This window comes from Mobula hypostoma, chromosome 12 (assembly GCF_963921235.1).
Source record: "Mobula hypostoma chromosome 12, sMobHyp1.1, whole genome shotgun sequence".
Lineage (NCBI taxonomy): Eukaryota > Metazoa > Chordata > Chondrichthyes > Myliobatiformes > Myliobatidae > Mobula > Mobula hypostoma.
In genome coordinates, this window is record NC_086108.1 from 4,357,548 (window position 1) to 4,371,812 (window position 14,265).

Here is a 14,265-nt window from a genome sequence, read left to right on the forward strand (position 1 = left end):
ACCTTTCATCAGGACAATATATTCTGCATTCCTGCTCATAAATCAGTCCTGATGAAGGGACTCCGCTCAAAAGACTGGCCGTTTATTTCCCTGACGTGCTGAGTTCCTGTGAGTGTGAGTGATGCTCTGGATTTCCAGCATCTGCAAAATCTCGTGTTCACTATATTCCGAATCATGGTTTCCCTCAACGGCCTTGTACGTGGGAACGATCTGTCCGCGTGGCCAACGAAAGATTTTCACCGTATCTCAGCACGTGACAATAATGAACCAATTTCAGTATAACACCAATAATCCAGCACCTGCAGGACTGGCAGATTTTTATGAATGTTATTTCTAATAAACACCAACACACTTTGATTTCACAATAAACATGATAGCAGTATAATACATCTTTCAGTGAACCCAGAGTGTTTAAAGAGAGTGGGGAAAAAAGACCCAGAGGGTTCCAGCTTGTCAAATCCACCAGAAACTTGTAAGCATACTGCCCTGGCTCACAATCCAGTTCAGAGTCCAGATCTCTGCCCACCATCCAGATCCGAGATCACAATCTGGACCAATTTGCTGGCGCAGGGTCTAAATTCCTGTTTATAATCCAGATCCGGGACTACGGGCCTAGTAACTGGTTCAGAGTCCAGATTCCCCCTCATAATCCAGATTGGGATCACGATCTGGACCAAGTCGCTGGTGTGGAGTCCGGATCCCTGTTCGCCATCCCGATCTGGGAATCCAGACCAAGTCGCTGGTGCGGAATCTGGATCCCTGTTCACCATCCCAATCTGGGAATCCAGACCAAGTCCCTGGTGCAGAGCCCGAATCCTGCTCACAGCCCAGATGCCAGACCAAAATCCAGACTCTGGCTCCAATCCTTTTCCGCCTGTTTATACAAGAATGCGCCTGCTCATGCTCCAGATTAACGAGCGAGTCCTGTGAAGGGTCTTGGGCCGAAACGTCGACTGTTCACTCCCCTCCATGGATGCTGCCTGACCTACTGTGTTCCTCCAGCATTGCGCTAGTGAGCGAAGCACAGGGTATTCCCAACAATCAGACGCCAGGGTAGCAAAGTATCACCTGCAGGGACCCCGGGATCGCTCCCGAGTCTCATCCTGCGAGGTGGGAGGGGTCACAGGTTCACTCGCGTCCACTCCTACACACCCCCACCCCGGGTTCACAGATCCCCTTTCTTCTGGCTGCAGTCCACGCACACCCGCACAGGATGATCCCAGCCCCGGGAGGGGACGGTCCGCAGGCCGGGGGAGCAGGGGCCGCAGAAGCCTCGACCGCAGGCCCGGCAGTGGTGACGGGAGGTGGTGCCGGTGAAGGCCTTCCCGCAGCGGTGGCACCCGGCGAGCTGGTCGTCGGGCACCCAGTAATCCGGCCTGGCCACATCCTTAACCAGCCCTGCAAAACAGAAATGCCAATAGGTAGTCACCTGATGTTTGCACAGGGGGGGGGGGCTCCATGGAGACCCCTTTCACCCTCCCCTATCATAGAAACCATAGAAACTACAGCACAGAAACAGGCCTCTTGGCCCTTCTTGGCTGTGCTGAACCATTTTCTGCCTAGTCCCACTGACCTGCACACGGACCATATCCCTCCATACACCTCCCATCCATGTATCTGTCCAGTTTATTCTTAAATGTTAAAAAACAACCCGCATTTACCACCTCGCCTGGCAGCTCATTCCATACTCCCACCACTCTCTGTGTGAAGAAGCCCCCCCTAATGTTCCCTTTAAACTTTTCCCCCCTCACCCTTAACCCATGTCCTCTGGTTTTTTTCTCCCCTTGCCTCAGTGGAAAAAGCCTGCTTGCATTCACTCTATCTATACCCATCATAATTTTATATACCTCTATCAAATCTCCCCTCATTCTTCTACGCTCCAGGGAATAAAGTCCTAACCTATTCAACCTTTCTCTGTAACTGAGTTTCTCAAGTCCCGGCAACATCCTTGTAAACCTTCTCTGCACTCTTTCAACCTTATTTATATCCTTCCTGTAATTTGGTGACCAAAACTGAACACAATACTCCAGATTCGGCCTCACCAATGCCTTATACAACCTCATCATAACATTCCAGCTCTTATACTCAATACTTTGATTAATAAAGGTCAATGTACCAAAAGCTCTCTTTACAACCCCATCTACTTGTGACACCACTTTTAGGGAATTTTGTATCTGTATTCCCAGATCCCTCTGTTCTACTGCACTCCTCAGTGCCTTACCATTAACCCTATATGTTCTACCTTGGTTTGTCCTTCCAACGTGCAATACCTCACACTTGTCTGTATTAATCTCCATCTGCCATTTTTCAGCCCATTTTTCCAGCTGGTACAAGTCCCTCTGCAGGCTCTGAAAACCTTCCTCACTGTCTACTACACCTCCAATCTTTGTATCATCAGCAAATTTGCTGATCCAATTTACCACATTATCATCCAGATCATTGATATAGATGACAAATAACAATGGACCCAGCACTGATCCCTGTGGCACACCACTAGTCACAGGCCTCCACTCAGAGAAGCAATTCTCTACCACCACTCTCTGGCTTCTTCCATCGAGCCAATGTCTAATCCAATTTACCACCTCTCCATGTATACCTAGCGACTGAATTTTCCTAACTAACCTCCCATGCGGGACCTTGTCAAAGGCCTTACTGAAATCCACGTAGACAATATCCACTGCCTTCCCTTCATCCACTTTCCTGGTAACCTCCTCAAAAAACTCCAACAGATTGGTCAAACATGACCTACCACGCACAAAGCCATGTTGACTCTCCCTAATAAGTCCCTGTCTATCCAAATGCTTGTAGATTCTGTCTCTTAGTACTCCCTCCAATAACTTACCTACCACTGACGTTAAACTTACCGGCCTATAATTTCCCAGATTACTTTTCGATCCTTTTTTAAACAACGGAACAACATGAGCCACTCTCCAATCCTCCGGCACTTCACCCGTAGACAGCGACATTTTAAATATTTCTGCCAGGGCCCCCGCAATTTCAACACTAGTCTCCTTCAAGGTCCAAGGGAACACTCTGTCAGGTCCCGGGGATTTATCCACTTTAATTTTCCTCAAGACAGCAAGCACCTCCTCCTTTTCAATCTGTACAGTTTCCATGATCTCACTACTTGATTCCCTCAATTCCATAGACTTCATGCCAGTTTCCTTAGTAAATACAGACGCAAAAAACCTATTTAAGATCTCCCCCATTTCCTTTAGTTCCGCACATAGCCGACCACTCTGATCTTCAAGAGGACCAATTTTATCCCTTACAATCCTTTTGCTCGTAATATACCTGTAAAAGCTCTTTGGATTATCCTTCACTTCGACTGCCAAGGCAACCTCATGTCTTCTTTTAGCCCTCCTGATTTCTTTCTTAAGTATTTTCTTGCACTTCTTATACTCCTCAAAGACCTGATTTACCCCCTGTTTCCTATACATTTCATACAACTCCCTCTTCTTCTTTATCAGAGTTGCAATATCGCTTGAGAACCAAGGTTCCTTATTCCTATTCAATTTGCCTTTAATCCAGACAGGAACATACAAACTCTGCACTCTTAAAATTTCACCTTTGAAGGCTTCCCACCTACCAATCACATCTTTGCCAGAGAACAACCTGTCCCAATCCACGCTTTTTAGATCCTTTCTCATTTCTTCAAATTTGGCCTTCTTCCAGTTCAGAACCTCAACCCTAGGACCAGATCTATCCTTGTCCATGATCAAATTGAAACTAATGGTGTTATGATCACTGGAACCAAAGTGCTCCCCTACACAGACTTCTGCCACTTGTCCTAACTCATTTCCTAACAGGAGATCCAATATTGCATCCCCTCTAGTTGGTCCCTCTATATATATATTTAGAAAACTTTCCTGAACACATTTTACAAACTCTAAACCATTTAGACCCCTAACAGTATGGGAGTCCCAATCAATGTATGGAAAATTAAAATCCCCTACCACCACAACTTTATGTTTCCTGCAGTTGCCTGCTATCTCTCTGTAGATTTGCTCTTCCAATTCTCCTTGACTATTGGGTTTGCCCGCTAGAAGGATACCTACCAACAGAAGGCATTGGCAGATCCTGCCCTAGGCATGAAAAGTTCAGAGACCACACAAAGGATAGTGAAAATTCACTGGTATCTCTCATCCCCACGATTTGTGACATTTACTGGGAGTGTAAACTCCTGGATGTTAATATTTCAGAGGGCATGTCCTGGGCCCGGCAGGAAAGTGTGACTGCAAAAAAATCACGGCAGTGCCTCTACTTCCCTTGGAGTCTGCAGAGATTTGGCTGACATCTGAAACTTTGACAAACTTCTGTACATGTGTAGTGGAGAGTGTACTGACTGAGTGTATGGAGACACCAATGCCCTTGTATAGAAAAGCTACAAAAAGTAGTGGATACAGCCCAGTCCATCACGGGTAAAGCCCTCCCCACCATTGATTACATCGACACTGTTGTTGGAAAGTAGCATCCATCATCAGTAACCCCCCACCACCCAAGACATGCTCTCTTTTAGCTACTGCCATTAGGTAGAAGGTACAGGGGCCTCAGGTCCCACACCACCAGGTTCAGGAACAGTTATTACCCTACAACCATCAGGCGCCTGAACCAGTGTGGATAACTTCACTCACCACAATGAGCCTCAGGTCCCACACCACCAGGTTCAGGAACAGTTATTACCCCACAACCATCAGGCTCCTGAACCAGTGTGGATAACTTCACTCACCACAATGAGCCTCAGGTCCCACACCACCAGGTTCAGGAACAGTTATTACCCCACAACCATCAGGCTCCTGAACCAGTGTGGATAACTTCACTCACCACAATGAGCCTCAGGTCCCACACCAGCAGGTTCAGGGACAGTTATTACCCCACGACCATCAGGCTCCTGAACCAGTGTGGATAACTTCACTCACCACAATGAGCCTCAGGTCCCACACCACCAGGTTCAGGAACAGTTATTACCCCACGACCATCAGGCTCCTGAACCAGTGTGAATAACTTCACTCACCACAATGAGCCTCAGGTCCCACACCACCAGGTTCAGGAACAGTTATTACCCCTCAACCATCAGGCTGTTGAACCCAGGGGATAACTTCACTCACCCCATCATTGAAATGTTCCCACATCCTATGGGCTCACTTTCAAGGACTCTTCATCTCATGTTCTCGATATTTATTGTTTATTTATTGATTATTATTATTTGTTTATTTTTGTATTTGCACAGTTGTCTTCTGCACACTGATTGAACACCCAAATTGGTGCGGTCTCTCATTGGTCCTTTTATAGTTAATATTCTATAGATTTGCTGAGTATGCCCTAAAGAAAATTAATCTCCAGGTTGTATATGCTGACATATATGTACTCTGATAATAAATCTCCAGGTTGTATATGCTGACATGTATGTACTCTGATATGAACTTTGTCTTCAGAATCAGGTTCATTATCACTGACACGTCATGAAATTTGTTGTTTAACGGCAGCAGTTCAGTGCAAGGGGTGTACGAGGTGTCCAGGGAGGGGCAGCACCTCTAGTTAAACGGCTTGTCATGTCCATCCCAGGGTAGCTCACTCACCCTTTGGCCCCCACTGGACACTCTGCTCTCACCTGTGGCTCCAAGTAACTGACCTCATGTGGCAGCAGCCACACCCCAGTACACCACTTCAACAGGCTGGCTAAAGCAGGCAAGGGTAGCCAGCAGCCTCATACCCTGGTGAGAGAGACAGGCCTGTCCTAGTTTGCAAAGTCAGCTCCAGCAGATCTACAGTGAGATCCAACACCCAGGAAGGTGATACTGTAACGCTCGCTGGAGAATGAAGGGCATGACAAGGCACAGACGGTCATCCACTGCAACCAAGGAAGACCCCAGTCTGTGACGCTTGTTCATACCACTGGACCCCGACTTCTGAGATAAAGAAAGCAGAAATGCCCCAGTGCAACATCTTTTCTACTTTAAAAACTCTCCTGCACTGGTCTCCTGTCATTGTCAGACAAAACGGACACCCACCAACCAGTGCAAAACATAAAAAGTCTCTGAGAATCAGAACCTGGTTTAGGATCACTGACGTAAATCTTGAAATTTAGAACATGGAGCACAGAAAATCACAGCACATCTACTCAAGAAAGCAACATCCGTGATGAAGGACCCCCACCACCCAGACCATGTTCACTTCTCACTGCTGCCATCGGGCAGGAGGTACAGAAGCCTCAGGTCCCACACCACCAGGTTCAGGAACAGTTATTACCCCACAACCATCAGACTCCGGAACCAGTGTGGATAACTTCACTCACCACAATGAGCCTCAGGTCCCACACCACCAGGTTCAGGAACAGTTATTACCCCACAACCATCAGGCTCCTGAACCAGTGTGGATAACTTCACTCACCACAATGAGCCTCAGGTCCCACACCACCAGGTTCAGGAACAGTTATTACCCCACAACCATCAGGCTCCTGAACCAGTGTGGAAAACTTCACTCACCACAATGAGCCTCAGGTCCCACACCACCAGGTTCAGGAACAGTTATTACCCCACAACCATCAGGCTCCTGAACCAGTGTGGATAACTTCACTCACCACAATGAGCCTCAGGTCCCACACCACCAGGTTCAGGAACAGTTATTACCCCTCAACCATCAGGCTCCTGAACCAGTGTGGATAACTTCACTCACCACAATGAGCCTCAGGTCCCACACCACCAGGTTCAGGAACAGTTATTACCCCTCAACCATCAGGCTCCTGAACCAGTGTGGAAAACTTCACTCACCACAATGAGCCTCAGGTCCCACACCACCAGGTTCAGGAACAGTTATTACCCCTCAACCATCAGGCTCCTGAACCAGTGTGGATAACTTCACTCACCACAATGAGCCTCAGGTCCCACACCACCAGGTTCAGGAACAGTTATTACCCCACAACCATCAGGCTCCTGAACCAGTGTGGATAACTTCACTCACCACAATGAGCCTCAGGTCCCACACCACCAGGTTCAGGAACAGTTATTACCCCACAACCATCAGGCTCCTGAACCAGTGTGGATAACTTCACTCACCACAATGAGCCTCAGGTCCCACACCACCAGGTTCAGGAACAGTTATTACCCCACAACCATCAGGCTCCTGAACCAGGGTGGATAACTTCACTCACCACAATGAGCCTCAGGTCCCACACCACCAGGTTCAGGAACAGTTATTACCCCACAACCATCAGGCTCCTGAACCAGTGTGGATAACTTCACTGAACTTCATTTGCCCCATCATTGAAATGTTCCCACAACCAAAGGACTCACTTTCAAGGACTCTTCATCACATGTGCTCAATATTTATTGCATATTTATTATGATTATTTATTTCTTTTTCTATTTGCAGTTTTTTGGCCCACTGGTTGAATGCCCAGTTACTGGAGACTTTCTTTGATCCTGTTACAGTTTAGTATTCTGTGGATTTATTGAGAATGCCCACAAGAAAACGAATCTCAGGGTTGTAGATGGTGACACTTATGTAGTTTGACCATAAGTTCACTTTGAACTTTGAGCGTTGTAGATAAAGATCGTGAGGCATTGTCGGGGACCTCTTACCACCCGTCCCACAATCTCTCTGACTCACTACCGTCAGGAAACAGGCCTGCGCTGCACAAACGACACACATCTTGTATTATACTTGAGTAACTTATGTGTGGTAATATTTTGCTTGATGTGCCGTATGTGACAGATGCTTTGTGGGTACACTGTGGTGCAGAGGAACATTCAATTGGTTGTATATATGTACAGTCAGATTACAATGACATTGAGACAGCAGGCGCGGTTGTCAGAGGCCTCTGCACTCGAGCGGCCTCTCTCTTTCGATGGTGAGTGAGAGTCTGTTGGTTCAGAGTCGGGGGAACTCGAATAAGTGATGCTGCAGACTGTAACATCAGAACAGAGAGCTGTTGGCCTCACCCCCCAATGTGGCAGGAGGGATATCTCTCTCTCCCTCGCTAGTGAGAGAGCGGGCCTGTCTGAGATATTAGGATGGACAGTAGCTTTTGATGGACTCTAGATTGTGGTCTCTGTGGGCTTTGCCATTGCTCGGGGGTGGGGTTTGGTGCTAATGCAGAAGAAAATTGGGGAGGGGGAGAGGGAGGGTTGATGATTTGGCTATTTGGCTGCTGCTTGTGCATGGGGGAGGGGGCTTTGGAGTTTGAATGCTTCATTTTTTGGATTTTGTTTTCTGTTTGGTGGATGTCTGTGAAGAATAAGAATTCCAGGTTGTATACATTCTCTGATTATTAACTTGAACTTGGAGGTCAAGTCTCAGGAGGAGGCGTGTGGCAATCCCCACTCTATCCCCCCCCCCGCCAATCAACAGAGCATCGCAGCTCACAGAGAATCCCACTCACTCCCCAACGCTGGCCGAACGAGGCTCAGTCCTTCTGGCAGGATCCAGAAAGAGTTCCTCTGCTGGCTGACCGATCCCTGGCCGAGAGATGTGGCTGCCTCACAGACCCAGGCCTGGAGAAGCCCTGGATTCATCCCCAACCCCCGTGCCAGCCGCAGTGGGGGGAATGCCAATCCAAGCCCTTGCTGTCAGGGGCAGCTCTAAGGGAGGGGGTGACTGTGCCAGCGGCTGGGTGGCAACAGGGTCTGAGCAGAGGGTGAAGGCGACGTGCCGAGGCTGGGCTGACCCAGGCAGGACGTAAAGCACAAGAGGTTCTGCAGACGTTGGAAATATCGAGCAACACACACAGAACGCCAGAGGAACAGAGTGGAGTCAGTCCACCCGGCCCCTCGAGCCATGCTGTCCCAGCAACTCACAGCCCCGATTAACCCTAACCTAACTACGGGACAACTGACAACGACCAGTTAACCCGGTACTGTACGCCTTTGGACTGTAGGAAACCCGGATCAAACCCTTGAATTGATGGGGGGGTGGGGGGACACAGAACTCCAAGCTCTGGAATGCCCCGAGCAGTACTAGCATCTCACTTATGTGGCCTCCTGATGGCGAGGTACACAAGGGAGGTGATGGGTAGGCGAGAAGGGGGCCCCTCTCTCCCTCTGTTCCCTCCTCCTTCCCTGTCTCCCATAGTCTACTCCAGCCCTTTACCCCTTCCACCCATCACCTCCCAGCTTCTCACTTCCCTCCCCCTCACCTGCCAGCTTCTCACTTCATTCCCCAGTCCCCCAGCCACCCCTCACCTCCCAGCTTCTCACTTCCCTCCCCCTCACTCACCTCCCAGCCTGTACTCTTCCCCCTCCCCTCCCACCAGCTTATTCTGCCTTCTCACATCAAAGTTGCTGGTGAACGCAGCAGGCCAGGCAGCATCTCCAGGAAGAGGTACAGTTGACGTTTCGGGCTGAGACCCTTCGTCAGGACTAACTGAAGGAAAAGCTAGTAAGAGGTTTGAAAGGATCCCCCTCCCCCTCCCACTTTCAAATCTCTTACTAGCTCTTCCTTCAGTTAGTCCTGACGAAGGGTCTCAGCCCAAAATAACATCTCTTTATTCCCCTCTGTAGATCCAGCATTCAGTGCGTGTGTTGTTCAAGTAAACAGTGCCACGGAAAACCAACAGGCCAACCAAACTGGGCCCAGGAGAGTGGGGGGAGCAGTTGACACTGGGGGGGGGTGGGGGAAGAGGCCACCACACATACATACCAAGGGGATAATTGACGGCTGAAGACATCACCTCCAGGGTGCTCTGGGCCATCTCCGTGATCCTGCGTGCCAGTAATCCGCTATCGGCCGTGGGCGGCACCTTCCCTGTGGAGAGGGAGAACCAGGTCAAAGAGAGCGGCGGGGAATGGTCTGACGTCAGACTGGACCCCACACGGTGCACCCACCTCCCAGTCTGCATTCCCACCCACCCCCCCCCCCCGTTTTCTCACTATGACCATCAGGAAGGAGCTGCAGGAGCCTCAGGTCCCACACCACCAGGTTCAGGAACAGTTATTACCCCACAACCATCAGGCTCCTGAACCAGTGTGGATAACTTCACTCACCACAATGAGCCTCAGGTCCCACACCACCAGATTCAGGAACAGTTATTACCCCACAACCATCAGGCTCCTGAACCAGTGTGGATAACTTCACTCACCACAACTCTGAACTGATTCCACAACCTATGGACTCCCTTTCAAGGACTCTACAACTCATGTTCTCGGTATTATTTAATTTTTTAAAAAATTATTTGGATGACTTGCCCTCTTTTGCACACTGGTTTTTCATCAATTCTATTGTAATTTTTTATTTTTCGGTAAAATGTCAAAGATATTCAAAAGTTTGACGGGTCTCTCTCTCCCCCCTCACTCACTGCTGCTGGAGTCTTGCGTCTTGTTCAAGGTTTAATTGATGCAGTTTGTGGATTGGACTCGTGGTTTATGTTTAGGTGTTTCTCTTCCTTCTTTTAAAAATATTTTTTCTATTTTGTACTATTTTTAATCTATTTAATATACTTGCTGTAATTGATTTATTTAATTCTATATTATCATGTATTGCATTGAACTTTTGCTGCTAAGTTAACAAATTTCATGGCACATGCCGGTGATAATAAAGCTGATTCTGATTATTGCTATTTTGATTGGGGTGGACTGTCTCTGCGGCCTGCAGTCGATGAACAACACAGTGATAAACTGAACTGAACTGAACATTCCTAGACTGTCTTACGGACTTCGTGTTTTGATGTTTTGTGATTTTCATTCTTTATTTGCTGATTGTGTGACTTGCTTTTTTTGCGTGAGGGATGTTTGATGGTTTCTTTGAACGGGTTCCACTGTGTTACTTTGTTTTGTGACTGTCTTGGGGGGGGGGAAGGCGAATCTCAGGGTGGTATTCATACTGATAATAAATGTACTTTGAAAATACATCTCAGGGTTGTATATGACTCACATGCTTCGATAATGATTTTACTTCGAAAATCTCCCATTAGGAACTACCTTTGCTGCCTGAATCTCCTGCGACAGGAGAGAAGCCTTTTCTCGCTTCCAAGTAGCTGAGAGAACTGCCGCTCAGACAGCTGACTGTGGTCGGGAGTTTCTCAATGAATTCAGATCAATTAATATGATCAATGGAAGCACTTAGAAAGCAGCTCAGGCCATCAGTTAAGTTTTTAACCAGTGCAGGAACAAGGTCCCGTCTGTCACTTTGTGTGGAGTATGTGATTTATGCTCAGGAGCTGTCAGATGTTCAAGGCCAAGATCAACTGTGCAGAGGTCAAGTCCAGTTAGTGACCAACAACCCCATTGGTGACCTTAACAGGACCATAGATGCAGGAGTAGGGGTTAGGTCATTCAGTCCATCAAGTCTGCTCTGCCATTCTATCATGGCTGATTTATTTTCCCTCTCAAAGTGCAAAGTAAATTTATTATCAAAGTACATATAGGTCACCATATACAACTGAGATTCATTCATATGTAGTATGCAACCCTGAGATTTGTCTTCCCCACAGACAACCACGAGACAAAAGAACACCAAGGAATCTGTTCAAAGAAAAACATCAAACCCACCAACCACCAGCCCCCCCCCCAAAAAAACACAAACTAAAAAAACGAGCGAAAACGCAGGATATAAAAAACAAAATCGAAATCCAGGCATATTCAGTTCAGCTCAGTGTTCTTTATCTGCAGTCCACACTGATCAAACAAAAATCACACAAAATAACTAAAAAGAAAGGAGTGACCGGGGGGGGGGGGGGGACAATGGTGGTGAGAGGAAAAAAACAGAGACAGCCACACATAAACGCCTCCCCCCCCCCGCCCTTCAGCAGCAGTGAGTGAGAGGCTGGTAGGCAGCACTGAACACTCACTCGCCTCGATGACTTCAATCTTCATCAGCGCTTTAATTGGTGAGAAATGGAGTCGATCATGCCCTGTCTCCAGGCTTCTTGGCCTCAAGGCCCCACACTTTGCTCGAAACCTCACCAGACACCATCGGAGACCCAAAAGTGCCAGATCACTCAATCGGCCTTTGAACCTTTGAAAGCAAGTCCGTTGGTTGTGCGAACATTTCAATGATGAGGCAAGTGAAATAAAACCTATTCTCCTGCCTCCTCTCATATGCATTGATGCCCTTACTAATCCAGAACTTATCAACCCCATTGACAGCCATCTGTGACGATAAATTCCATAGATCCGTCACCCTCTGGCTCAAGAAATTCCTAATTTCTGTCCTATGTGGACATTCCTCTATCCTGAGGCTGTGCCCTCTGGTCCTAGACTTCCCCCACCATAGGGAACATCCTCTCCACATCCACTCTGTCTAGGCCTTTCAACATTCAATAGCTTTCAATGACACCCCCCCCCACACTACTACTACGACGTTGACTCAGGCCTAGAGGGCTGGCGTCAGGCACGATGACGGACTCTCCACTTCTCCCTCTCCCGTGTGTTCAGTTCATCTACATTAGCCACGCCACTGTCTTCTAGGAGCATGTTGACCATAGTCTTGGGAGGACACCCCCCCCACCCTTCTTCTAAACTCCAGTGAGTACAGGCCCACAGCCTTCAAATGCTCCTCACGCATTAACCCTTTCATTGCCGGGACCACAGACGCAGCCTGACCTGCAGCGTTCTGTATGCAGAGACCAACCCTGACCCTTCACCGGCACCGCTGAGGCTCCAGGTGTTGGAACTTGCCTCTGGTCCCTGCCCTGCCACGCGGATGTTACCTGCGCCATCACCCCTGGCTCTGAAGCAGCTGTCGCAGACGCGGACAGCAGCCGTGCCCCAGCCGCGCTCCGGCACGGGCATGCTCTCGCTGGAGCAGGAGTCGCAGCAGCCTTCCCCGCATGCCCGGCAGTGATGTTTCTGCTCCCCGGGTCCGAACGCCTTCCCACAATGGTGGCATTCCTGCGGTGAAAACCGGGAGAGGTGGGGCTTCTGTTAGTGGGTAGTCACTGAGGTCCCCAGATCTGCCCGCCTGCCCGCGGTCCGTGGGAGGGAGGAGTGAGGCGTTAGAGGAGCGATCTGGGGGAGGCCATCCAGCCCATCGAGTTCATACTAGACAAGAGCGCCAATGGAGCGAACATCACCCATCGCCTGTCCTAGTCCAATTATGAAAACACCATGTGACAATAACTTTTCCATTTAACCAAATTTACCAAACTAAAAGTGCCAGTTCTTCCTCCACGTTCTTCAGGGATCAGATATAGAACAGTACAGCACGGGCCCTTCGGCCCACAATGTTAACCTACCCCAAGATCAATCTAACTCTTCCCTCTTACATAGCGCTCAGTTTTTCTATCACCCTTGGGCCAAAAAAACCACCTCCCCTGGTTTCAGGCACCACCACCCTCTTGTAGAAAACTTAGCCCTGACATCCACCCACCCCTACATCTCCTTTGGGGCCGCACGGTAACGTAGTAGTTTACACGACGCTTTACAGTGCAGGTGACACGTGCTGACTGTAAGGAGTTTGCACGTTTTCCCGTGACAGCGTGGGTTTCCGCCGGGTGCTCCAGTTTCCTCCCACAGTCCAAAGACGTACCGGTTGGTAGGTCATTGTAAACTGTCCTGTTTAAACCGGGGGTGGGGGGAGGCCCAGGAGCCGGGAGCTTGAAGGTACGTATTCAACATTTCAGGTTCAGCTTCCTCCCCTCCACTATCGGATTCCTGAACAGACGGTGAACCAATCCACGATGACGAATGAAGTCACTGCGAGCCTAAGAGTCTATTAAAATGTCCCTCACGTACCTGCCTCTACCACCACACCTGGCAGTGTGGTCCACACACCCACCACTCCGGGTGTAAAAACCTACCTCTGACATCTTCCCCCCCCCCGGCAGTGTGGTCCACACACCCACCACTCCGGGTGTAAAAACCTACCTCTGACATCTTCCCCCCCCCCCCCGGCAGTGTGGTCCACACACCCACCACTCCGGGTGTAAAAACCTACCTCTGACATCTTCCCCCCCCCCGGCAGTGTGGTCCACACACCCACCATTCCGGGTGTAAAAACCTACCTCTGACATCTTCCCCCCACCAATCATCTTAAAATCACTACCATTACGTGCCACGTGGGCGATTAAGGTCTTCCCCAGAAGTCTCTGGCTACCCACGTGATCTATGCAGGTATATCCAATAAAGTTGCCACTGGGTGCAAGTTTTAAATTGTACCTGCAGGAGAGGGAAGGAGGCAGGGCGGGGATATTGTACCTGCAGGAGAGGGAAGGAGGCAGGGCGGGGATATTGTACCTGCAGGAGAGGGAAGGAGGCTGCACGGGGATATTGTACCTGCAGGAGAGGGAAGGAGGCAGGGCGGGGATATTGTACCTGCAGGAGAGGGAAGGAG

At 49.1% G+C, this 14,265-nt stretch overlaps 1 protein-coding gene across 1 annotated transcript in view; it reads right to left on the reverse strand.

Moving 5' to 3' along the window:
- Nucleotides 1-291: 291 nt before the first annotated feature.
- The window catches only part of si:ch211-11n16.2 (zinc finger FYVE domain-containing protein 1), a 35,358-nt gene continuing 21,384 nt past the window's right edge, over nucleotides 292-14,265 (reverse strand). Inside the window, exons 9-11 of the mRNA XM_063063508.1 lie at nucleotides 12,644-12,824; nucleotides 9,637-9,741; nucleotides 292-1,398 (exon numbers count right to left, since the gene is read on the reverse strand). Coding sequence (XP_062919578.1) covers nucleotides 1,166-1,398; nucleotides 9,637-9,741; nucleotides 12,644-12,824 — 519 coding nt within the window. The 3' untranslated portion in view covers nucleotides 292-1,165. The remainder of the gene's footprint in view (nucleotides 1,399-9,636; nucleotides 9,742-12,643; nucleotides 12,825-14,265) is intronic.